Source organism: Brachionichthys hirsutus, unplaced genomic scaffold, assembly GCF_040956055.1.
Source record: "Brachionichthys hirsutus isolate HB-005 unplaced genomic scaffold, CSIRO-AGI_Bhir_v1 contig_440, whole genome shotgun sequence".
Lineage (NCBI taxonomy): Eukaryota > Metazoa > Chordata > Actinopteri > Lophiiformes > Brachionichthyidae > Brachionichthys > Brachionichthys hirsutus.
Window position 1 is genome coordinate 95257 of NW_027180346.1, and position 23106 is coordinate 118362.

The 23106-nt window shown below is 42.8% G+C and overlaps 2 protein-coding genes across 2 annotated transcripts; both read right to left on the reverse strand.

Annotated features, from left to right (window-relative positions):
• Window positions 1–714: 714 nt before the first annotated feature.
• LOC137913807 (cysteine-rich secretory protein LCCL domain-containing 1-like) lies at window positions 715–10785 on the reverse strand. Its single transcript, XM_068757442.1, has 14 exons — window positions 10525–10785; window positions 5206–5324; window positions 4126–4258; window positions 3910–4025; window positions 3677–3777; window positions 3393–3584; window positions 2835–2895; window positions 2673–2739; window positions 2386–2516; window positions 2231–2274; window positions 2064–2136; window positions 1907–1982; window positions 1690–1823; window positions 715–766 (listed from the first exon to the last, which is right to left on the reverse strand). Exons 1-14 carry the CDS (start codon window positions 10783–10785, stop codon window positions 715–717), a joined length of 1560 nt encoding a protein of 519 aa, XP_068613543.1.
• Window positions 10786–19051: 8266 nt separating this feature from the next.
• LOC137913818 (peptidase inhibitor 15-A-like) lies at window positions 19052–22708 on the reverse strand. The gene is made up of 5 exons (XM_068757454.1): window positions 22445–22708; window positions 21455–21573; window positions 20158–20290; window positions 19954–20069; window positions 19052–19187 (listed from the first exon to the last, which is right to left on the reverse strand). Exons 1-5 carry the CDS (start codon window positions 22706–22708, stop codon window positions 19052–19054), a joined length of 768 nt encoding a protein of 255 aa, XP_068613555.1.
• Between the last annotated feature and the right edge of the window lie 398 nt (window positions 22709–23106).

Here is a 23106-nt window from a genome sequence, read left to right on the forward strand (position 1 = left end):
AGCCATTTTGGTTGGGTTGGAGAGAATGACATCTGTGAGGGATGAGCACTTCCTGACCTGCAGGGAGTTTCAACTGAACCACCTTGAGCTAAATAACCAGACATTAAAGCCCATCAAACTGGTGGCTTTTATCAACAATACAAAACATATAGCAGCATCCATAATATAGACTTTATAATATAAAGCATAACCATACAATAATAAATGCACAACAATGTGTTTCCCAATCATTACAAAAGTAAAGTGTGATACACAAAATCTCCTCAGAGCACCAGTAAAAAATGTGCCAGATTTAATACATAAAAAAAAAAATATTCTTTATTAGTGCCTTTATTATGACATATCATAGTATTTCTATCAGTACTCAAGCACAGCTAAAAGTTAAAATGAAACGTCAATGTAACAAAGACAAAACAGATGTAATACCTTCAACAAATATGTACATAAACAAAATATTCAGACACATATACAGTTCAAAACACTTCCAGCCAAAGATGACAAGATGAAAAGTACTCGCACGTGAGTACTGGCAGTTCCTCATTGTGCATCAAGTTGTGTTGCTGGGTTTACGCTGCCATGGAGATGACCTCTAACCCGTGAAGTGGAGCAAAGCCAGAAACAGTTCAGTCATGGAGTTTGACAACAGAGCTTGATTACCGCCTATTCAGCCGCCCAAGTGTACTTTCTGTTTGGTGAAGCCGCACTCTGGAGCACTCAAATCACAGCGAACACCCGGAATGCCTTCCCTCCCGGAGGGTTATGAAGGCTGGAAGCAAGAGAGAAACAAGTGATGGAGATAGTCTGTCACAGAGAGACACAGCTAGACTTCAGGTTTACGAGAAATGACCCACATCAGTGAGTTGTTTGACACTCTGATGACAGACAGAGGTCGGCGTTCTACGAGAAAACAGCCATTTTGACACAAACAGAGGCTGCCTTCATGTGTTGATCCAACAAAGACAGACTTGTGGAGTTAAAGGATTCAGATAAATGATGGGCAGATACTAACAGGCATCAGCCATCCCAGCAGAGTTGCAAAGATAAATGTGGCGGGGAGGAGAGGGAGTAGAGACCATAGAATAAATGAGGCTTTATGCATGTGTGTGTCCTCTACACAGGTCATGTTAGCAATGGCAATGCTGTAGAATAGATGATGGCACAAATTCAAATTAAGTGCAATTTAATATCTCTAAACTCAGCATGATAAAATCGTTGCACAGGCTTTGTGTTATTGATTTTTTTTGCTTTACCTGAGCCACTACATTTAGCTTCTTGTCCACCAGTCGCCCTTTTTTGACTGACTAAAAAACAAACTGCTCCCAGCATTACATTAGGATGTGCTCATTCCTCCGCTCTAATTGCAGGGAAATAAATGATTTCAAAACGGATGCATGCAAATCCTTTTCCCAATCTCAGTCATGAGAGGCTGCCAACATCTTGAAAAAACTTGTTCCGTGTGAGAGAGCGGAACCTCCTCACTTTCCACCAAGCTGTGGAACACGATGCTGACTTGGTCAATACCCTCACTTCACAATCTATGACAATATATTCAATTTTTCTGTATGATACTTCATTTTAATAGATTTGACTGTGTATGTATGGTTTTTGTTACCTATGAAAGTTAAATCTTTTCATCCGCCCCAAAATGTACACGACACGCAGACAGCATTCACACTGGTCATCCCTTACCTCTCTGAGAAAATGCCATTTTGGTATGAGGCGGTGTAACGTTTCCGCTCGTCCACTGGCATCACATCGATGTAACCTCCCGCATCATCCCTGACGACTCCAGAGTGGACCGCTGCTCGGCATATACTGGACTTCTGCAGATGGAAATGGAAAGGTAACTTCAAGGTGATGATGACCCTAGTCTGGAATCAGCTTATCCTTTAACAGTAGGACTTACATCCGAGTATATCCCAGTACCGATTACTCTGGATATGTGAGGATTCTCTGCTAAACAGTTTCTCAGGCAGTACAACCTGAAAAGCGAACAGGTGAACACAGCATCACAAACTTCCATGATGCTGGAGAATTAAAGTGGTGTAGAACCAGCTTCATACCTTGGACAATGCTTTACAGGCTTCTGGTACGGACATAGCTGTGCAACTGTGGTTTCGCATGTGATGGCTGTGACTGCAAGAAATAATAATGATGATCTTATAAGGTGCAATTTGATTTTAAAGAAAATTAAGTGTTGCAATCAGTGTTACACGACTGCTAGACTCACCTGGAACTCTGAAAACTGCGAAGGAATTAGCACTTTGATACTTTCTGTCAAGGGAATCCCACAAATTTGAGATTAGTCTATATTCCCTTCTCCTGATTGTACCTTAGTATTCTTGTCATCAGAGGTGATGACATTTACTACTACTTTTGTCTCACCCTAAGGACTGGACTCCATTCTTGTTGGATTTGATGAAAAACTCTTTTCTGCCTTGTCTCGTCACATCCAGCCATCCTCCATCGTTATCTATGACGCCCGCGTGGAGACCAGCCCTGCACACGCTGGATTGCTGAGAATAGAAAACTTTATTTGTGCAACATCATTCACTCTATATTAAAAACCTTTATTTTGATGCTATTGTAAGCAGGTAGCTAGCTGAGTGGTGTAGGAACTGAATCCACCCAGAGAGACCGAATAATTTGCATTACTCATTTTGTTCACTTACCATTTCATAATATACTGTCCCGACTACTTTTTCTGTAGCATCTAGGCACCCAGCTGGGCACTCGTATCTGCGGATTAATAATAATAACAGGACAATCACGTGAACTGCACTGTGCACATCATTCTGTGTTGTTATATTTACCACGTTACATCCAAACTGTACCTATTGCATGGTGTTCCTTTGCACTGATCTCGAAGCTTTGTGTCACAGGTCACAAGTTGAGCTGAAAAACACAGGAAAGAGGTTTCAGTTGCCGAACAGGAACTGAAATGCATGAATTTGCTTTGCCGATGCGGTCGACCTGTTTCTGAAAGCCTGAGTTGATTGAAAGCTAGTGAAGAACATTGTTAAGTAACAAAGAGAAGAATTCCTAAAAGAAGGCTCATGGTGGGCAGCAATATTAGAGGAAGTGTCTCAGCTTACAGCGACTGGTCCTTCGCACTGCAGAGAGGAAGCCCCCCCCCCCTCTCAGCCGGTCAAAGAAAAACACACATTCTGGAGCTCGTGCTAAAATAGACCTCGTCTGACTCCCGATTTTAGCTACACTTAAGAAACTGTCGACTGTCGCCACTCTACGCAACGCTCAACCCCAAAGAATCAAGATACTTTATTATCATTATGCGAACATAATAAAATCGTGAGAAAGCCCAAAACAGATCCTATACCCCCCCATTTGGAACTGAAACTAGATCCAGCATAAACGCTTGAATGGCATCTTACACATCTGCTGTGTGTTGACCACTTCATTCTTCTGCAGGTCTTCCTTGGGGGGCTTGGTGGGGGCCGGGGCAGGGAGGCTGGGAGACTCAGGCTCGGAAGCCCTTGACCAGGGCTTCTGTGGCGTGCGGGGGGCCTCTGGCTCGATGAAGTTGTTTTCTTCTGTTTCCTCTCTTGGAGGGTTGGAGCTGTCATCTTTGAGTAAAATCACGAAAGCCTGTTATAATGAGCAGAATGTTCCTCTGGTTTTCTTGTTCCCTCTCAATCTAGGTTTCCCCCAGACACACCTTTGTAGCAGACGTTGTCCTTGCAGCGTCCTCCATAGCTGGGGGGACAGGCAGAGCATGGTGTCCCATGTTTGTAAGGGGAATAGCCCAACCAGTTCCCCCTGTTCAGGTCATATAATAGAACGGTTTACTGAGCAGAATGTGCATGCTCAAGTTATTTTTTGTTGGATGAGATGTTCAAAATCAGGGGCAAAGGATTCTGTCCCATCAAAATGGACAACTAATATGCTTACTTTGGTGAATAGTTGCAGACTAGATAGACAGCTTTAGCCCAGATCTGGCCCCACACATTCATGTCGTAACACAAGTTGATGGCACAGCCAATCCGACTGCTGGTGGCCCAAACCAGCTGCAAAAGAATCAGACCATGAAAAACTGATTATATAGTCTAAAACAAAGACACAAAACTCCAAAGTGGAGATAAAATGATACAGTCCAGACGTAGATACCTGTGTATAATGACTACAAACTGGGCCGGAACATCTGAAGGGGCAATGGGGGTTACACTCTTGAGGGTAAGGGAAGGAGTAGTCTTTCACTTCATCGTACCAGGCCTGCACATGGGAGGTGGGTGGACGATATCTGAGAGATGGAAAAAAGCACATTTAGGATCGTAACGTCTCAAAACGCATTTCAGTTGTGTTGATCTTCCATCAGCGTAGGTAAGGAACCCAGCGGATGGAAACAGAATATAATTTGATAACTGTCATTATTATAGGATGTACACACCAAGAAATCACGTGTTTATTTCATACAAAAATATGTGTGAATGATAACGTTACACAGCAGAACAAAACACTCCGCAAGACTGAGCAGCCTAACAGCACATGTAGTTAGTGCTCCTTGGTAACGCGCAGCAACAGAGACACATCTGTTTGGACATCTATTAAGATTCCTGCTGGCAACCAAGCGTTTGTGTCTGAGCAGATTGCAGTAGCCATGACTGACACTGATTTAGCACCAGGTGTTCCTAGTTACTCTGATTAGAGTCAAAAGGGCATCTTGACTCTAGAAGGATATGATTGATTAGATGCGGAACAAGAGGCTCTTCTGTAATTCAGAGCCGTTTACAGATACAAATATTAATACCACTACAAAAGTGAACAATCAAATGTTTGTAGCAGCATTGAGCCCTCAGATTTGTGTCTCCGCTCTGTTGCTTTTGTTTGGCAGAGTGTGAAGTGGCTAAGATGACACTCCAAGGTGGAGGATTGGTCCCCCGAGGTTAGAGGAGCAACTGCTTCAACAAAAGGAGCTCAAGTATCTCAGTCTTGTAAACGAGGATGAGAAACTGAGACAGCAACAGGAAACTTAGAATGAAGCCTCTGAGCTCAGTGGGTTAGGGAATCTGGTTACGATGCTTCCAAGGCAACTACAGATAAATAAAGAGTGTAGAAAAACAAGAACACACTTAATTTTCTGAATATCAAATGATTCTCACTCTCTGTGCTAAAAGACAGCATCAAAATGTATCAGAGCTGTTTGTCCTTCAATCTTTGCATGGAAGCGGAGTGTGCTGCTATTTTCACCTTCCCCAGTGTGCTCCCAGGTTCTGTCCGATCTGCGGCAGTAAACCTGCGGGCCCGTGTTCCCACAGGCAGGTCTCAGCCCACTCCTCTGCAGTACGCTCCAACTCTGTATCCCACACCTGCACGGGAGATGAGAGCAGCATGAAATCATTTTCTGGATTATATTTCAGAGGTAGAAGAAGTGGGTATAAACTGATCCACTGCGACACACAGCATTGCCACTTAATGGACTCTAAGATAGCAATGGTGGGTCATACGGTAGAACTGCATGTGTGCAAGTTGAGCTGCGAGATGACAATCAATCAGCCATCGGACACAAATGAATCAAACCTCCACACTGAAAATGTTCATGCGCCGTTGCTGATGAATAAAGAGCTCTTGGACTTTCTGATTGCTGCTCAGCCGACTTTCCCCAGATTGGTTTTCCCTGACGCTAGAGTGTTAGTCGAAAAAAGCTGTTTTTCCTTCAGTAATGCCTTCCATATGTCTCTGGTGATGTCTGGGTGCACGCTTTTGTTTCACCATACCGCTCTCTGAGATGCCCTCTCAGTTAAGTTTGGCTTTGGTTGGATACTAAGGGATCATATTCCCATTCTTGGTTTTTTGGGGAATGCAAAGATCGTCCTTCCTCTGGGCTGACCTACTTCTACAATAAAAACATGTTAGAATAACACCAAGTTGCACTTCCTCTGAAGGACACTGTGTGCTTCTCCAATTGGATTCCTTTGCGTTCACCTTCAGGGTGAGCTATCTAATGTAGCAGGCCAATTATTTTGCACGTGCATGTAGAAATTATTAGCATACCAGCAGAGGTGTCAGAAATTGTCACATTTCACACTATGGGGCCTGGAAGTCATAGCTTACACTCACTGAAATCCCATCTAATAACAGACACTCCTAACTCCCACTTCCACCACCTTCCCACATCATCCGTCACCCACTTTCAGGCCGACCAGAAACAACTGCTGTACCCTGCATTATTCCCGAAACACACACCTTCCTAACAACAGGATGTCTGGCAGTGCCGCAAATTAAGTCTTAACTCTGAGCACTTTCTTCTGGGAATTCTTTGGCTGCTGAGCGGATGCATTTTTTTTTTTTTTTATCAGTGCCACACAGGTAATATTGGCAGAGCCTGCTATTATTGGACAGTGTGCTTTCAGTAAGATTGTGACACAAAATCTTGTTAAATATGGAACAAATAATCCGACGGCGGTGTGGAGCTTATGTTCATTTATCTCTACGCCTACAACAAGAGTGTGACGGCGTTACCGCAACATCGTCTGCTGCGGCCAGTGGACTGTCTTAACACTAAAGGCAAATTATAACTGACAAATCCAGGACTAAAACAGGACTTTTCCTGAAAGCCTCTTATGGCTGCAAACTGTAAATGAAGCAGGTTTTTCATTATCTGTTTTGTAATTCCTGGTTGTCCCTTTTTTCTGGTGTGATTGCTCATGAAGCTGAAACACAAACACCCTGGACATTTAAGCCTGATCATCATCTGTAGTGAAAGAATGAAGATGGAAGCCATTTAGTTATAACCTTGCTCTCTATCTAAGCCATTTCCCCTTTCGATTTCCTTAGAAAAAAAATCAATGTCTACCCTGATAAGCACTAAAACATGCTGCATTGAGCTGCCAAACGATCTGCAAACCACACACACACAACAAAAATAGGACTTTCCATACTTCAGCAGGGTGAATACAATATTTTTGGCCAATTAGGACTCATTATGGGTCATAAAGCACTAAGGTTGCAAGCCACAAATGGGTTTCAGACCCAAAATCACCAAACTCCTGGCTAAAATATCTTGTTTTTCTCATGGAGACATGATCTGTGTTGGTCTTGAAGCAAATTTGACATGATAATAATAATAAATAAAAGCACTACCCTGAACTCAGTGTCCTCAAATTTGCAGAAATGGCAGGATCAGAATATGGTGACAGCACGGATATGTTTCAGCTTCTAATCCAAGTGCAGAGTGCAGCCAGGCTGTCAAGCTGTGGTTGTTTGCAGTCAACCCAGCGGGGGAGATCTTGTAACCAAGACCCCCATCACACACCACCGTCCACACTGGCCACACCTTTGCTGGGGCCCATAAACGAAAACACTTCTTTTGCTAAACTCTTTCAGCACTGTGCACATATCATTGTGTATTTTGTTTAACACGTCATTTGAGGCCAGCCAGCCCCCCCCCCCCCCCTCTCTCTCTCTCTCTCTCTCTTCCTGGGTCATCTGGTTACATTCCAGAGAGTTTGCAAGTTTGGATTTCCTTTGCATAATCAATAGTGCATGCAGGAAAAACGTAAGGGAAAAATATGGGAATGAGAGAAAGTGAAGTTGAGGAAAAGGTCGATGAGGTAAATAAGAAACCTCACAGAGAGGGCAAGGGAGGCAATGAAGCTCACATCATCTTCCAGCAGGCCAGGCAGATAAATGCCAGGTCTATCCTGATATTTTGATTTGGTCTGGGTTGCTTTTACTTTATAATGCTATGGAAATGTTAATAAAAGTCACATGATCAATAACAACAAGAAACAGCAAGAAAAAATATCAACCTATCAGCTCTAAAAAAAAATACAACTCCTTCCAGAAAGCAGTCTGGACAAGTGCCCCAATTTTTATGAGGGAGGTGAGCAAGTAATGGAAAGCAGGATTTTGAGGAATTCTTAAACAAAGGACATTCTGTAAAGGGAGCTGAACAATAGATTTTAAAGCTGATCTATGGCAAACACGTCTTTATATCCTTGGAGCACATTTCCTCCTGAAACCAGTAAGTTTCCAGGAGTGGGGACAGCACACCAAGTTAAAAAAAACAGTAGGAAGTGCCTAGAGTCATGGTTGTGGTGCACAGATAAGACTAGAACTACACTTTTGGCACCAGGGCAGGTTCAATGTGGGCAATGAATTCCCACAAGGGAACGCCTTCTTGCATTTCCTGTGTGTGACATTCCGAGACCAGATCAAGCTGCCAAAGGCAAAGGTGAAGTTTAGGGACTCTCCACCTTTGTAGAATTAGGATGGCATCTCTGCTATTTTTAAATATTGTTGTTGTTTTTTTGGCTTCACTGGAGTGTCATTTTCATTTTGAAGCCAGAGTCGGTGATTTGAAAGGGCCAATATTGTTTTTTTTCACATAATATTCAGCTACTGCTTTAACATCTGGACAAGCCAGTGAGCTTCCCCTCCCTTTGGAGGTTAACTGGGTGTAGCCAGCTGGCCAAACCAGGGGAAAAGCCCAAGACACCCACCCTCCCGGTTGGTCAGCACGATCTGAGGTAATCTGCAGGTGAAGCTGCTGGAATAAAGGATGTCCAACAATTACTCTGTCAATGAAGTCATTCAATTTTATGAAAGTGATTCAATTTTTCCACACGGGGAAGCCATGCAAACACTCCTGCACATTTTTGTTCACGGTCACATAATCAAAGGACGTTTTCAAAGCAAAACAATGAATGAAAGTGTCTGAAACGCCCCAGATTCTTAAAATCGCCACCACCTCAGACTTGAGTGAAGCCCGGCAAAGCCCGATTCAACATCATGGCAGGTGGGCCTTCCCACCATGTCACCTGTGTGTTTTGCAGCTTTTCAAACACTAGCACTTGTCTGTTTATACCTGTGGGTCAACATTTGAGTGAAAGGCAGAACCACTGCCAACCTACTGAATGTGCATTGAAGCTTTCTGGATCGCTGCAGAGTGTGAATGCTTATCCAGGAAAAAAATTTGGGGGCCTCTGTGTCGGCTAATGACAGAATGGGAACGGAGCCACGGGGATAAGGGAGAAGGAGCAGAGAGAGAGGGCAAGAAAAGGAAACAGATGAAGGGAGAAGAGAGAAGGGGATTTGAACTGATGTTATCTCTGTGTCTCTGTGATGACTGCCACAGAGGGTCAGGCCGGCTACGGCTTCATACAAAAGCAGACAATAACAGAGTTGATGGGCGAATGGCTATGAATGCCCACAGGGATATTTGTGTGTGTGTGTGTGTGTGCGGATCTGCATGCATGAAAGCGTAGGGGAGCATGTCTATGAACTCTTCCAGGACAGGGAAGCTGTGAGGTTTCTGAAAGGTGACAGCAGTTCAATACAGCAGGTGGGAAAACCTGAGGAATATGGATCCTCTTTCAAAATAAATCAACGGCACCTACAGATTTGATTGTGGCGTCTTTGCGCTTCTTACACATGCTTCCATCTTTCTTTTCTAATTTCCCCTCGCCTCAACCCGTATTCGCACGCCTCATGTTCTTTTCAATTATTTTGACTTGACACATTTGCTATTTTCTGTCCCCTCTAACCATCGCTGCTTCTCCTTTCCATGTGAAATGCCCTTCATCATCCATGCATCTCTTTTCTTATTTACCTATTACATTCTCTGCCAGCTTTCACCCTCTTTCCCTGTAACCTCACGTCCTTTAGTCGCATTCCTCTCCATATTTCACCCCTGGGTGCCCCTGGAGCTAAAATAAAACAGCCAACTGTAACAGGAGACAGTAGAATGGAGCTGTGCACTGCTGGCTCAGCATTTAGAGTACCTCAACCAGAACCTTACCAGGAAGACCAAGCATTTTTATTCTTTTTACATACATGCATGCGCACACTCAAGGGGTCCTCAAGTCCAACCTCTCAATTATACAATTACACAGTCCACCAATTGCCCCCAGCCGGAACTGTATATTTACTTTTACCCTAGTACAGTAGTGCCTTTTGTTCTGCAGCCTTTTAAGTGGATATGAAAGGATGATAAAACATCATTACTTTCTGTATCGATTTGTACCTCATATGCGCTGTTCATGGCAATGTTCTTTTTCAGTCAAGCATGCGCCGACCAATTTAGTTTATCTGGAAAGGTTTTTCATTTGTAAAAGTCCAGACTTTCATGTATGTGTGTGTGTTTAGTGGGGCTGGACAGCTGGTAAAACAAGCCCTGGTGCCATGCTCTGGATTCTAATCGCACGGTGAAAATTGATCTGGCACAGTATGCTCACATGATTGCCAAACAAAATATATATATATAATGACAATGCAATACTCTTGTGATCATTGGCAATTTGTAGGAATTATTCTCGATTGGCAAAACAATCAATGCCATGTGGGTGCATGCTTGTCTGTTTGCGTGTATCTGGGAGCTCATGTGTGAAGGTGCTTAGATGTTGCATGCCAAGTGGGATAAGTGCCAGCGGGGCTGGTGACTGGCTCAACTCGCTAACCGCTATGGACCACAAGGGTGCAAAACTTAGGGAGTTCAGCATGGGGTCAAAGTCTTTTCACAAATATGAATTGTGTTTTCAATTCTTTCGGAAACCTCCACCCACCTACCATGTATTCCATGTTGGAAGCAGGAGGATAAACCTGGCCTCTCAGCTTGTTGTGAAGGTCCAGGATGAGCTGAGCATCGCTGTCGGTTATAGCCCTCTTCCCCCTATGCTTGGCCTCCCACCAGTCCCCCTCCTCATCCACATACTTGTCCAAAATCTGCTCCCATCCTGTGGAGTTTGGCAGCATCACCATGGAGGTGGCCTTCTGGAGCAGCAGGAGGAGAGACACGCCCCTCAGCCAGCACAGAGATAGGTGCCTCATCCCGGTATTTGCAGGAGATAGTTTTGGTGTTTGATCCTCTCAAACTCAGCTGGGGGTGAAACTCGGAGTGCGCCAGCACAGAAAGACACTCTTCTTCTGCAATGTGAGCAAAACAAGATTAGTGGAAGGATCAGATTTGCTAAATAACTTGGGCCAATTCATAACTTTTTTGGTTGGCTTGCAGACACTTAAGAGTGGTGCAGTACTGTGGGGAACCTCGCCATAGTAGAAACGGTAGACTGGTGGATTAAAAAGAACTAGTACTGAACCGCTTCTAGTTCTCTATCCCAAATAACAGAATGCTGTGACAGCTTAGTAACTATTTAAAATCCACACTAAATGTTCAATCACATTAAGCAGCACGGCAGGAATAAATGCACTTTAGTAAATACTTACAGAAATGGGGAGTTAGGATTTAATACACATAGAAAATAATAATAACTATTTACCTTGAGTGAATTGGAATGCAGCCCACTTCCTGAGCTTGTGGGATGGATGTGAGTGACTGTTAGAAAACTCCCGCTGTAGAAAATAAAGCGCCTTGAAAGTGAGTTGCAGCGCTCAGGTGGAGCTGCGTGGACTGTCGCTGCGTGGACTGTCGCTGCGTGGACTGTCGCTGCGTGGACTGTCGCTGCGTGGACTGTCGCTGCGTGGGCTGTCGCTGCGTGTGGCGGGTTAACTCCGCTGTCATCAGTCTGGACAGACCGCCTCCCTCTCCTTGCGGGATTTCTTGCGCCACAGCCGCTAAAGCATCACTTGGGCACGTTTTATCCTCAACTTGACTGCGCTTCGAGTGTGCCGCCCCCAAACACGCCTCTCCAAAAGGCTGGACTCAACTCAACAGTCCATGGCAAGACCTTTGCGCGCGCGCGTTCAGTATAATAAAAGCGCAATCTCTTTTCTTGCAATATTCATAGCAATTCTGTGGATGTCAGCAAAAACAGACAATAGTTTAGTGTAAAATAAGTTAATGGTGAATGAATTGCACTTTCAAAAGAGTAAAACTTTAGGCATAAGTTCTACAGTTCATCCTCAGAGCAGTAAGACGCACATGAAGGATATCGACCGACTGATGCTCTGGCTTTGAAGGAACAAACAAAAACAAAAACATTGATTTTAATCGGATCTATCTCCTCTGTGGAGCCGAGCAGCAAACGTGGCCACATTCTCCCCAGTCTAACTGTTCACAGATGATCCCTTAGAGAGATTTAAACACAAACCAACTCCCTGTTAATTCCAATTCCTGAACTCGTCACCGTTTCCCCTCCCGCTGCAACACAGTGCAAATTCCATACTGGAAACAAGCAGGTTTTGTCTTTTGTCATCTGGTCCTTTTCACTGGTAACTGCAGGCACATCTGGAAACATAACTTAGCTATTCATCGGGCATCTGTGTTTGCCCCCCCGTGCAGACTTTCTTTCCACTGACGGAGACAGAATCATTTGTATTTTACAAACATAATAAACTGAACGCCAGCCAAGACAGCCTTGTACCACCAGTGATTTTGCTGCTTGCATGATTAATCGCCTTGTTGCCATGACTCCCTGATGTTTTCATGCTTTTTTTGGGGGGGGGGGTGGCCCGAAGTCCTTCCTCATCAGGTGATTCAGGGTCTGAATAGATCAGCTCTGATCACAGTATCTAAAGAAAAATCAAAACATACTTGATAAACAGGCAGACAGACAGACAGACACACACACACACATATACATACATACACTGAGGACCCACCACACTCTGAGCATCATGTACCCAGGGATTACTGTCTTCTCTCTGGGTCAGTAGCAGAGGCCTTGGCCACACTTCCAGCAGCGGCCCTCTCTCTGCGGTCCAGCTCGACCCCCACCCCCTTTACTCCAAAGCTGAAATAGCAATACGCTCGTTTTGCCCACAGCTCCCAGAAGGGCAGCCCCACACTAATTTTTCTGCTATAGAATTAATGTTGCACCACATTTCGACGTGTGTGTGTGTGTGTAAAGGAGAGGAAAAGAATGCATGGGTGTCTCTGCTTGGCACTTTAGAGAGCGAGAGGTCAGGCAGCCAAGGAGTGACAGGGTGCACGTGTGTGCGCACATGTCTTCATAATATAAATAAATGAGTCATGAAAAAAAGGTAATTATTTTAAACACCCAAAATAATTTTATAGGCTTAGACTCTGAAATGACTTCAGGTGGGGCTGAAGTATTCTCAGACTGGCTCTAAGAGGACATCTCTGACCCCACCTATAAAAATGAAATTGTTTGGATAAGGAAATATTTAGCAAAAGCTCAGGGATTTCCATAATTTACAGTGTGGTAATTTAGGTCAAGTCATCTGTAACAGACGAGACCTTCTCTGATTAATGTTTATTACAATTTGTGCCAGTAAATATATACTATTTCTGCCTGTGGTAAAGCAATATAAATTATTTCATGGTTGCATTTATTGTGTTAGCAGCTGCATATCACCTCTTTTGTGTCTTCCACTTTCTGCTCTACTGTCTCCCTTAATATTTTACATTTTTCCTTTCTCTCACATCAGACCTTGTCTCTGGGACTGTCTGGCATTTGCACAAAAAGCTTCCTTCTACTCTCTTGCACATATTCACCTTCTACTCTTATCCTGCGCCCCCCCCCCCTGCCTTTTTCTAGCTCATCCACACAGTCACTCATAGACCACGGGTCCAGGGGTCCAGATGCTCCATACCTCCTCCACACAGCATGTGAGAAATCTCCTGAACCCAGCACAATGCATCAGCCCCAGCAGACCCCCCCAACCTCTACGACAGGACTACAGCCTCTGGGCCTGACAGCAAGCCACACAAACACGCTCAAAGAACACTTGTTATCTGGTGCATTGCTCCCTAATGGCTGTGGTTGAGCCGAATTGAGGTCAGAACATTGGAACTGTGTCCGTGTGAAAATGGGAGTAAAGAGCATCAAGGTCATTTGGCAGACGTTCTACATCATTGCTTGTGTGGCATTATCAGCAGTGTTCAGCAGACGGCTGCCTTAGATATCCACCTCAAGCCTGTTTCACTTGGTCTGTCTGCCTCTACCCCCCGGTGGTGAAGGGATGCCAATGCATCCGTCATCACTGAACACAAAGATGGTTTGTGATTGTTCACAGACAGAGTATGTTGCTGCTTTGGATCTGTTATCCATTCCTCTAGAGTCATATAGGAGCACCATAATAATCAATAAGAGGAACAAATCTGAAAATAAGATGAGCATATAAGAATGGGGCAGCACAGAGGCTAACGCTGTTGCCTCACAGAGAGAAGGTCACAGGTTCAAATCCAGCTTGGGACCTTTCTGTGAGGCGCTTGTTTTGTTCTATTATTCATGTATTTTTTTCTTTATGATATTATTTGAACATATTTAATCAGGTAATTTTTTTTCATGTGTTCATACATTTTAGAATGATTTGCTAAACATATACAGACAATATACTTTTAATTAAACATTTAATTTGTGAAATGGCAGTTATTTTCGACGCAAAGGTGCATAAACGTGCACTTGCTACATGTTTCGACTGACCACCAGGTGTCAGTATTTGACTTTTAGTCATTGTGCATCTTTTTTGGAGATCATGCTGGAGAAGATGAAAAAAAAAAGTTGTACCACAATTTCAACTCTTTGTAATATTTTGTATCAGTTTTAGAAGACTCAAACATAAAAAAAAATTTTTTGTTATTTTGAAGACACTGGGAGCTGGTTTATAGGTCTTCTCTGTGTTTGATGTCTCACGTTTGTTTTTGTCGTGCAATCCAGTTAAATCCAAGAAGCTTCACATTAATGCCAAATGCAGTAACATGATATTTCAATTAACATTTTTTTGCCATCAAATCCGATACTAATACTTTTTTAAGTTCATGTTTGGGTTGCGTTGTGCTTGTTCAGAATATTATATCATAAGAATTACATAAGACTACAGTGCATCAGAACAAACAGGTCAGTGTGCTCTGCACCGGTATGAACACCAATGTCTCTGTTGGCTTCCTGACTGCAAGTATGAAAGGGAGTTTAGAATAAAGGAGAGCCCATCTGATTATGCAGTGCTTTCCCAGCACTGTGCTTTTGAGAGGACATTGATTTTGGCCCAAATCTCGTGGCTGCAGGATGTCGCTCATCTGGCGTCTTTGCTAGGCACTGCAAGGACACAAATGTGCGGCCGTCCAAAACAAGACTGCAGTAGGAAAACACAGAAATAGAACCAACTTCACCTCAGTTTATGTCCTCAGATTTAACGAGAAGGGTCACATCTAGTCTGTCTCAGGATTAGACATACTGTATTCTGATCTGAGGAGCCGTTGTGGTGGAGGAGGTCACAGCCAGAGTCTGGCATGTTGGATCAACAGCATGTTATTACGTTTAAAGTTGCATATGAGGTAACTGTAGACTATACACCTTTATGACTGAAAACCAGTCTCTGTCCTTGGAATATGAAATGGAATATCCAAGGTATGCTGGATACGGTTTATTTATTTTTTACTAGACCATGTGAGGAGCTTATTTTGCAAAGGAAAAGTCACTAGACGAGAAAAGTGACGATAACATAAACCACTGAATTAAGACTGAAGTGATGTGTCATTTCATTGTATGAACCATTAACAAAGTCTTAGGGAGAACGTATTAATTTAACCATGAAATCATGTGAGAAATGGAACACCTCCCAGCGGGTTCTGGTGCCATTATCACAAATAAATGCACCGAAATAGACAACTGGGGCACCACAAATGATTAGTGTACCTGAAAATACTTTTTTTTTTTACTCCATGTTTGAAGTAAAAGCATCCAACTCCAACAGAAAAGAGTGCAACATCACGGCCTGCAATTCACTCTGTTGCCCTGAGAGATTTATGCTAGCAAAAGGTTTTTAACATCATGCACATGCCAACATTTGAGGAGATCCCAAAACATGCTTCTAGCAGCTGTCATTTTCATTTACCGGTAAATATTCTGTGGATGTTTCCGTGCAGCTTTTTTTTTAACGATATGTCCAAAAATAGTTGTTATTATAATGATGATTAAAATGACGATGTATATCTGATGCAATTTCCACTACACGCAGTTCAAATGTAAAGATTGCACACGGAACTACGTAAGCGTCACCTGGTGTTTCCTTTCCTGTTGTTCAGGTAAACATCATTATCTGACAAATCTGACAATCTCCACTCAAGGTCCATTTACTGACATTAACCCTCGTTTGATCTTCAGCCAAATGTAAGTGTTGGAATTTCCATATATTTGCACATTTTAAACAAATTAAGGATTCATTTAACAGATTGGTCTGAAGCTGTTAAAGCAAGAAAGTGGACCTTAAGATGGGATTGTATCAAGATGTTTTCAAGGTCAAAATCAATTTTACAATGTACAACTGAGCAAACTCTTTCTCCTGAGGAGTTTTCTCCTGTGGCAAAGGACTCCAAAGTAAGCCAGTGGGTGGGCAGGCAGGAATTGAAACCATTTTGCTAAGGTAATTTGTCATTTTTGTGCAGGTACAGTAATGACAATGATCTTCAAGCCTTTAGCAGCTGAAAATACAAGCAATGGTGAAAGAGAGAATTTAGTTTGGCAAAGAGTGAACTCTGTTGAGGGTCTCATTGAATCTTTCCTGCCAAGACAAGCACACGCATGCAGTAAAACGCGACGCATGCTGGAACTCTCCACCTCTGGAAACCCATCTACAGTCATTTTCAGCTAAGCTGTTTATGCTTGGCTAATTAAGTGAATCATTCTTCCATCAAGAACAGTAAAGTTTTTCTGTACTGGTATTTAACAATGGTCCAAATATGGAGTTGTTCCTTTCCAAAAATTATTTTTTCCAAAATACAATCTTACTTTTAAAGGCCTCGAATGTGACTTTCAAATGTCTGCCAATCATCCGTTTGGCTCTGGGTCTTTACTCAGAGAAAATCATTTGGATTTATACCTGGCAAAGTGCATTAGAGAAATGTGCAGTTCACATGTTATTCTTGCTTGTTTACTAATCTGTCTAATAATGAACCACTAATAAATTGTCAATTGCACACTTGAAGCTTTGATGCAGGCTCACCTAGAAGCATATTCTAGGTAAATTCGTATTTGTCTCAACTGCTTACAAAGCCCCTCTGCCTCCATCAACTTCTAAACAAAATATTTAAGGTGCAAAGCCAGAAATTATTGGCTTTTTAAAATGGTTGTTCCTTGCCCACTGTTTGGATTTAATCTGTGTGCTTGGTGGCGACATAGCCCTCTTGTTCTGTTTCTAGCATTCCACTGAGCTCAGCGAGTCTCCCTCTGAGGTCAATGGTTTCATTGGAGAGAATAAAAACCAGGGTTCCCTGAAAGCAGCAGTCGTCTGCTCGTTTGTGTCGACATGGACAGATGGGGCCAATGTCAATCTTCTTTTTATTAGGATTCAGCTGTGTCCCCAGGATGTTTTCTCTCCTCCCTCTCAGCCTTTGATATACAGGATGTGAGGTTTTGCAAAAGGCATTGTTTTAACTGAAAGCAAAAACTGAGAATCAAATGGATGGATTAATACTTTGTAATCAATATCAGATATGATGACATCAGACATCAGCACAGACACTGGACATGGTACAATCGGGCTGTTTTGGCCGTAGGCAACAGATGGATTCAGCTCCATCCATCCATTGTCTTCCACTTTTCCAATTTGCGGCTCACTGGAGTTGCTTGCTATGGGTGAGAGGCGGGGTCACCTTGGACGTGTTGCCAGCCCATCGCGGTGCCACACACATTGACCTAAATTGCATATTGTGGAGGTGGGAGGAAACCGGAGAACCCGGAGAAAACCCACGTGGGCACGGTTAGAACATACAAACTCCACACAGATAGGAATCGAACCCAAACCTTCTTGCTGTAAGGTGACAGCAATAATCACTACACCACTGTACCACCGGATTGAGCACCAAATATAACAAAAACACATTTAAAATACATGATAGTTTTTTTTTTTTATAAATACAAAAAAAAAACATTGTAAAAATAGCTTGTTGTTAATACCAATTAAATACAATCAGTGCAGAAAACCCATTGTTTTTTGTTGCTTTTGTCACCAATATGCTGATGATGTGCCTTCCTTAGTGTTAGAATTTACTGATTTAATAATGAATTCTAATTCCAAATGTTGAAGCATTCATTTGTTAATATATTGCTAATGCTTCATTCAAAAGTACTCACTTACATTCAGGTAAATCTCCTTTAACATTGTATAAATTGACATGCAACTGAACATATTCAGTACCTTTTAATCATTTAGATATATTTACAAATCTTTAACGAAACATTAAAAAATGACTATCAATTAAATATTGTTCGCATATAAAATGAATAACTTACAGTATACTTGTTTTAACATAGACAAGATATGATGATTATGTACATGTAAAAACAAACTACATCAATGATCACAACATATTAACAATGTATTTGTGTAATATGTAAATATACTGGAATATAATTCAAACACGCTGCATACTATTCTAATTATAAATGTGATATGTGGGTCATATCATTGCATGTGCTCTCTTTAGCATACATTTGACATGAAATATGAATGAAACTTGTGAGATGCTTTGAGGTATGAAACACCTGTGATGGAAAACCACCTAATCAGGTGCATATTAACACTGAAAATACACTGCATAAAGGCTGAAGCAAACATTTGTGAGTAATGACAGCGACTGCACCGGCTGCAACAACGTTTGCTAGGTTGCTGCAGAACACAAATAGAAACCATTGCGCACCAGTTGAAGTTCGTTGTGAACCTACGGCGGCTACAAAGCTGATGCCACCAGTGTGGGTTTTACCCTGTGAGGTGAAATGCCTTGATCTTTACATCACAGCAGTCCTTTGAAGGTAAGAGCACACAACATGGAGGTGTGATGCCCACAGCAGCAAAGTGAGCAGCTCTGAGGCAGCTATGATGATGTCATGTCCTTAAATTACCACGCTGTCAACAGTAAATTAATATAGTGACGACAGAATCGTATGTAGCACCACGTACAGTGTAAACTGTGTTGGAGGAACCCACTCTACACATAAATTATCCTGCATCAGTCACGATAGTAATAGCAATTTTGATACAATTATCATTAATTTACAATTTATGTACAAGTCATCAATGCTAACTTGTCTGCTAAGTTCAAATGTCTGTCTTTAAATAAGCCCATATATACAAAATAGTGTGATCCACGACTGCTGTGCAAATCTTTAGGGGATTAAAACAATGTCTCTGTGGTGCTGCAGGTTTTCATCATGCATCGAGTGGAAACCTGTGTTTATTTGAACCAGTGCAGGTAGTTTGTCTTGAGAGCAGGAAAGCACATGTTATTGCTGCAGGAGCCGCCATAGCTGGGAGGGCAGGCGGAACAGGGCACGCCTACTTTGTAGGGAGCCTCCCCAATCCAGTTACCCCTGGAAGACAGCATCAAAATGACTTCAAATAAAATTCGACCTGTTTCCTGTCCAGTAAAGCCTAATATGAAGAAGATTCTACAACAGAAGATGTTGAATTTAAAATATATTTCTTGTTGCAATTTACAAACAATAGCACCCTTATGTATGCCGAGTCGTCCTTCTGGATCTCACAAAGAACTCACATGATCTGCAGATCACATTTGACCAGTTTTATATCTGAATATCATCACCATCATCAGAAGATCACGTTCTTAGCTGCATGTGCTTTGCAGGCTCATGAGCAACCAGATTGCAGCATTCATATCACAGATGATATGAGGTGTAACTAGAAATAAGAGATGCAGTCAAAAGTGCACATTTTCCTAAAGGTAAAATAGGTCAGAGTCTTGAGTCTCTTATGCTTTAAATGTTTCTCAAACGAGTGGGATTAAAGAACTGAGGTCACAAGTCAGTCACGAGTCCAAGGGAGATTTGTTTCTTGGAATTTATTTGGAATCTGTGATTCTGTTTCTTGGGTGTCCGGGACTTTGGTAACGTAGTACAGCCTTGTAATTGGGGCTATCTGAATCACCCAGCGTCATGGGTGGTATCGCATAACTCAGCATAAAACAGGGTGGCCAATGTGGAGATTAATCCCGCTGTCACCACATCATTAAGAGGTTAATGGGTTCATTAGGACTAACAGGCCTCCTCACAGCATGTAAATTAAACTTTATAAGAAGGATCAAATCAAACTGCACAGTCAGCTGTCAGGTGTACTTACTTAGGTGAGTAGTTGCAAACTAAATACGTCGCCCTCTTCCACACTGAACCCCACACGTTCATGTTATAGCACGTGTGAACAGCACAGCCTACTTTGTTGGTTGTTGCCCACGCCATCTGCAGAAAAGACAGAGCAGCAGCCAATTAATAGCACTGTCAGAACATTTCAACAACGGTGATATGATTGGGACTTTAGCTTGTGTACCTGTGTATAATGGGTACACATGGGTCCATAGCATCTCAGGGGACATCGAGGGTTGCAGTCACGGGGGTATGGAAAAGAGTAATCTTTGGCCTCATCATACCATGGCTTCACCAGCTGGAGAATGGATCGATAGCTGTGAACAGAAGACAAACGTGCTCAGTCGACTACACTAGTTTGACCACAGGTGCATTCAGGGTGGTGCAGAATGTAGCATCACAATGTAGCATTTGTGGAATCCAGTTATTTCCCTGTTTGTGTGGACTCCTCTTTCCTGCAAAAGTAATTCCAATCTATTACTCGCTACCAACGTTTTAGACCGTTTGTGAATGTCATTGTTTGATTGTTGCTTTTGTCAAAGTTGTTTATGGTGTTGTTTATGGTGTGAAGAGCTGTTCCCTCAGATCAAATTACCGAGAAGCAACATGATGCTCTGAAGTAAAACTGTCTCAAAACCACATTCGCTGCTGGCAAACATCCAGGATTTGAACAAGGCCATCGTGAAGATGCGCCAGAGCTGCAGAGTCTGCAGCCGAACGCCATCTATTTGAATAATTAACAGTGACAGAATTCTCAGGATTGGGTTCACTTTGGCAATGTTTGTGTGCAAGATTCCAAACAGACTCTGCACAGCAAAATGCTGAGTTGCCATGGAAAAGGAACAAAGTTCAGAGGGACATTGGTGTAATAGAATCAAGGTGTTTTAGTCCCCCTGACGTATGACATGAATTAGTGGTAACAAAACATGAACATAATGTTTCCAACACTGGTCTAATTCAGGATTTAAATGTGGGTTCAATTGTTAGGTTGCATCATGGAAAATGTATTTTGAAAAACTCCAATCATCTGTCCACACCATTAGTTTTCAGAATATTTCACAGTTACACTTGTTGAGGATCTGAACTCTGCCAAGAGAATTCCAATTAACCGATTCCGTTTGACAACATAGAAAGGTGGATAAACGTTTGACTAATTCCGAGTGTTAGAAAATAGCATATTAACATAATGTGAACTCGACTCGCTGCTGCTTCTCAATAAAATCTAAAAGTGTAAAACTCATAAAGATGCTCTGTGTTTCCAAATGGAAAGTCAAGACCCACTAAAGGGATGAGACTTTAACTTTTGTTTATTTAAAGGTTGCAGGCGCATTCCTCAACCAGTCACTGGGTCACAGTGCAAAAACTTTTAGGAGAAAGAAGAAGGGGGCTGCTGCAAGGCAACGACCATGACCGTGGAGAGAGCGTCATCCCTGAGAGGAACAACAGATGTTGGGAGGGGAGGGGAGTCAAAGGTCACTCACCGTCCTGTCCTGACGGAGAGGTTTTGACCCAGGAACCTAAGGAGGCTCGGTGGGCCGTGCTCCCACTGGCAGGCATGAGCCCAGTCCTCGGCTGTCCTGGCGAGAGTGTCATCCCACACCTAAACACACAGAGACACGGTGGAAACACGGAAACCCATTACCTGATGGAAAAGAACAAAGCCAAACCTTCACTCAGTGGTGAAACGTGAGATAAGAGTCGGCGTTTTCTGAGCACATAGTGTTGCTACAGGTGTCACCATGGCAATCAACAAACGTTATCCAGAAAATCAGTGACATCAGCAGACATTTCATTTCACAGTGTCTCACTTCACTGGATAAACTGGTGGTTTGATGGCCGCAATCTTTTTTTTCTTTGGATTACGTCGTTCTACTGTAGTTCCGTAAACAGAGAAGACTCCTTCACTCCATCGTATTACCGGCGGGAATAAGGCGCTGATGATTTGGAATGGGATTATTCCAGCTGAATTGCTAATTTCTTAAAGGCCTTTGAAAAAAACATTCACGAATATGATACAGCTTTATGCTGTACAAGTTGTATTTTATATATATATATATATATATTTGATTTTACAGTTAAATGTACAACATGAAAGCCAGAAAGGTTTGGAGTACAAATCCTGACAATATGTTATCAGCTCTCACAGCCGCTTTGCTCTGAGGCATTACACTGCCAGCGGGCTCCTGGCACCACACATGACCCCTCTTCTGTTAGAAGTGACTACTCTGGTGGTCGACTGCTTTGCAATCTGCTTAACATCAGAAGGTGCCGTGAAACATAAAGCCAGTTTTTACTCTCGCTCCTCAATATTTTTATTTTCAGATTAAATCTTATCATCTCTGACCATTTATTTGATACATGCAGTCTGGCAGAACATACACAAGACAACAAAAAAACATGAAACTATTTGGAAACAGAATAATATCCACTCTGTGAAAGATTAATGAACTTTAAATGAACATTTGACTTACCATGTATTCCATATTGGACGATGGGGGGAACACCTTCCCCCTAACTTTGTTATGATAATCAAGGATGGCGAGCATGTCGTTCTGACTGATGTAACGCTTCCTCCTGATCTTTGACGTCGTCGCGGCTTCCGTCCCGTCGCTGCGCGCTGCGCCAACGTTGGTGACATTGGACGTGGATGCAGCAGGAACGCTCGTTGCCAGTGCACTTGCTCCGCAAGATATGCACAGAAGCAATAGGTCTATAGTGAATAACTGAGGTTTCATTTTTGCTTCGAGGAAACAGCAGACAGACGACCCCCCCGTGTGTTGGAATGATCTGGGGAGGTGGGGGGGAAAGCGCATAAAGACTCATATTGTTGCCGCTCTGCGCACAAGCAGATGCATTTAAACCAAGCGTCAAACCTCCGAATTGAAACAGTTACGCACGCTCCTACCTTTTCCTTTCCTGGCGTCGTGGTGCCTGCTGCCAAGGATTAATCACCCCTGAAGCCTCTGTGATGAAATGGAGAGACGGAGGTGCTGCAACAGATTATGCGCTTTGCAAACTTTGTGGGTACTTGGGGAGAAGTCTGACTTTGCGCGTTTTATATGTTGCAGCGGACGCTGCAGGAAGTGCGCCTGCCTCCACGCCTCCGTGTCACCTGAAGCGCAGCATCGTTTTG

Coding starts and splice junctions, on each gene's coding strand:
- LOC137913807 (XM_068757442.1), bottom strand. CDS start 10,785: ATGAGGCACCTATCTCTGTGCTGGCTGAGGGGCGTGTCTCTCCTCCTG. Junction 4,259..5,205: donor CTGGGAGCACACTGGGGAAG/GTGAAAATAGCA, acceptor TCCATCTCTCAG/ATATCGTCCACCCACCTCCC. Junction 1,983..2,063: donor CCTGTAAAGCATTGTCCAAG/GTATGAAGCTGG, acceptor TTCGCTTTTCAG/GTTGTACTGCCTGAGAAACT.
- LOC137913818 (XM_068757454.1), bottom strand. CDS start 22,708: ATGAAACCTCAGTTATTCACTATAGACCTATTGCTTCTGTGCATATCT. Junction 21,574..22,444: donor CGTCCAATATGGAATACATG/GTAAGTCAAATG, acceptor CTGTGTGTTTAG/GTGTGGGATGACACTCTCGC. Junction 20,070..20,157: donor TGTGTACCCATTATACACAG/GTACACAAGCTA, acceptor TCTTTTCTGCAG/ATGGCGTGGGCAACAACCAA.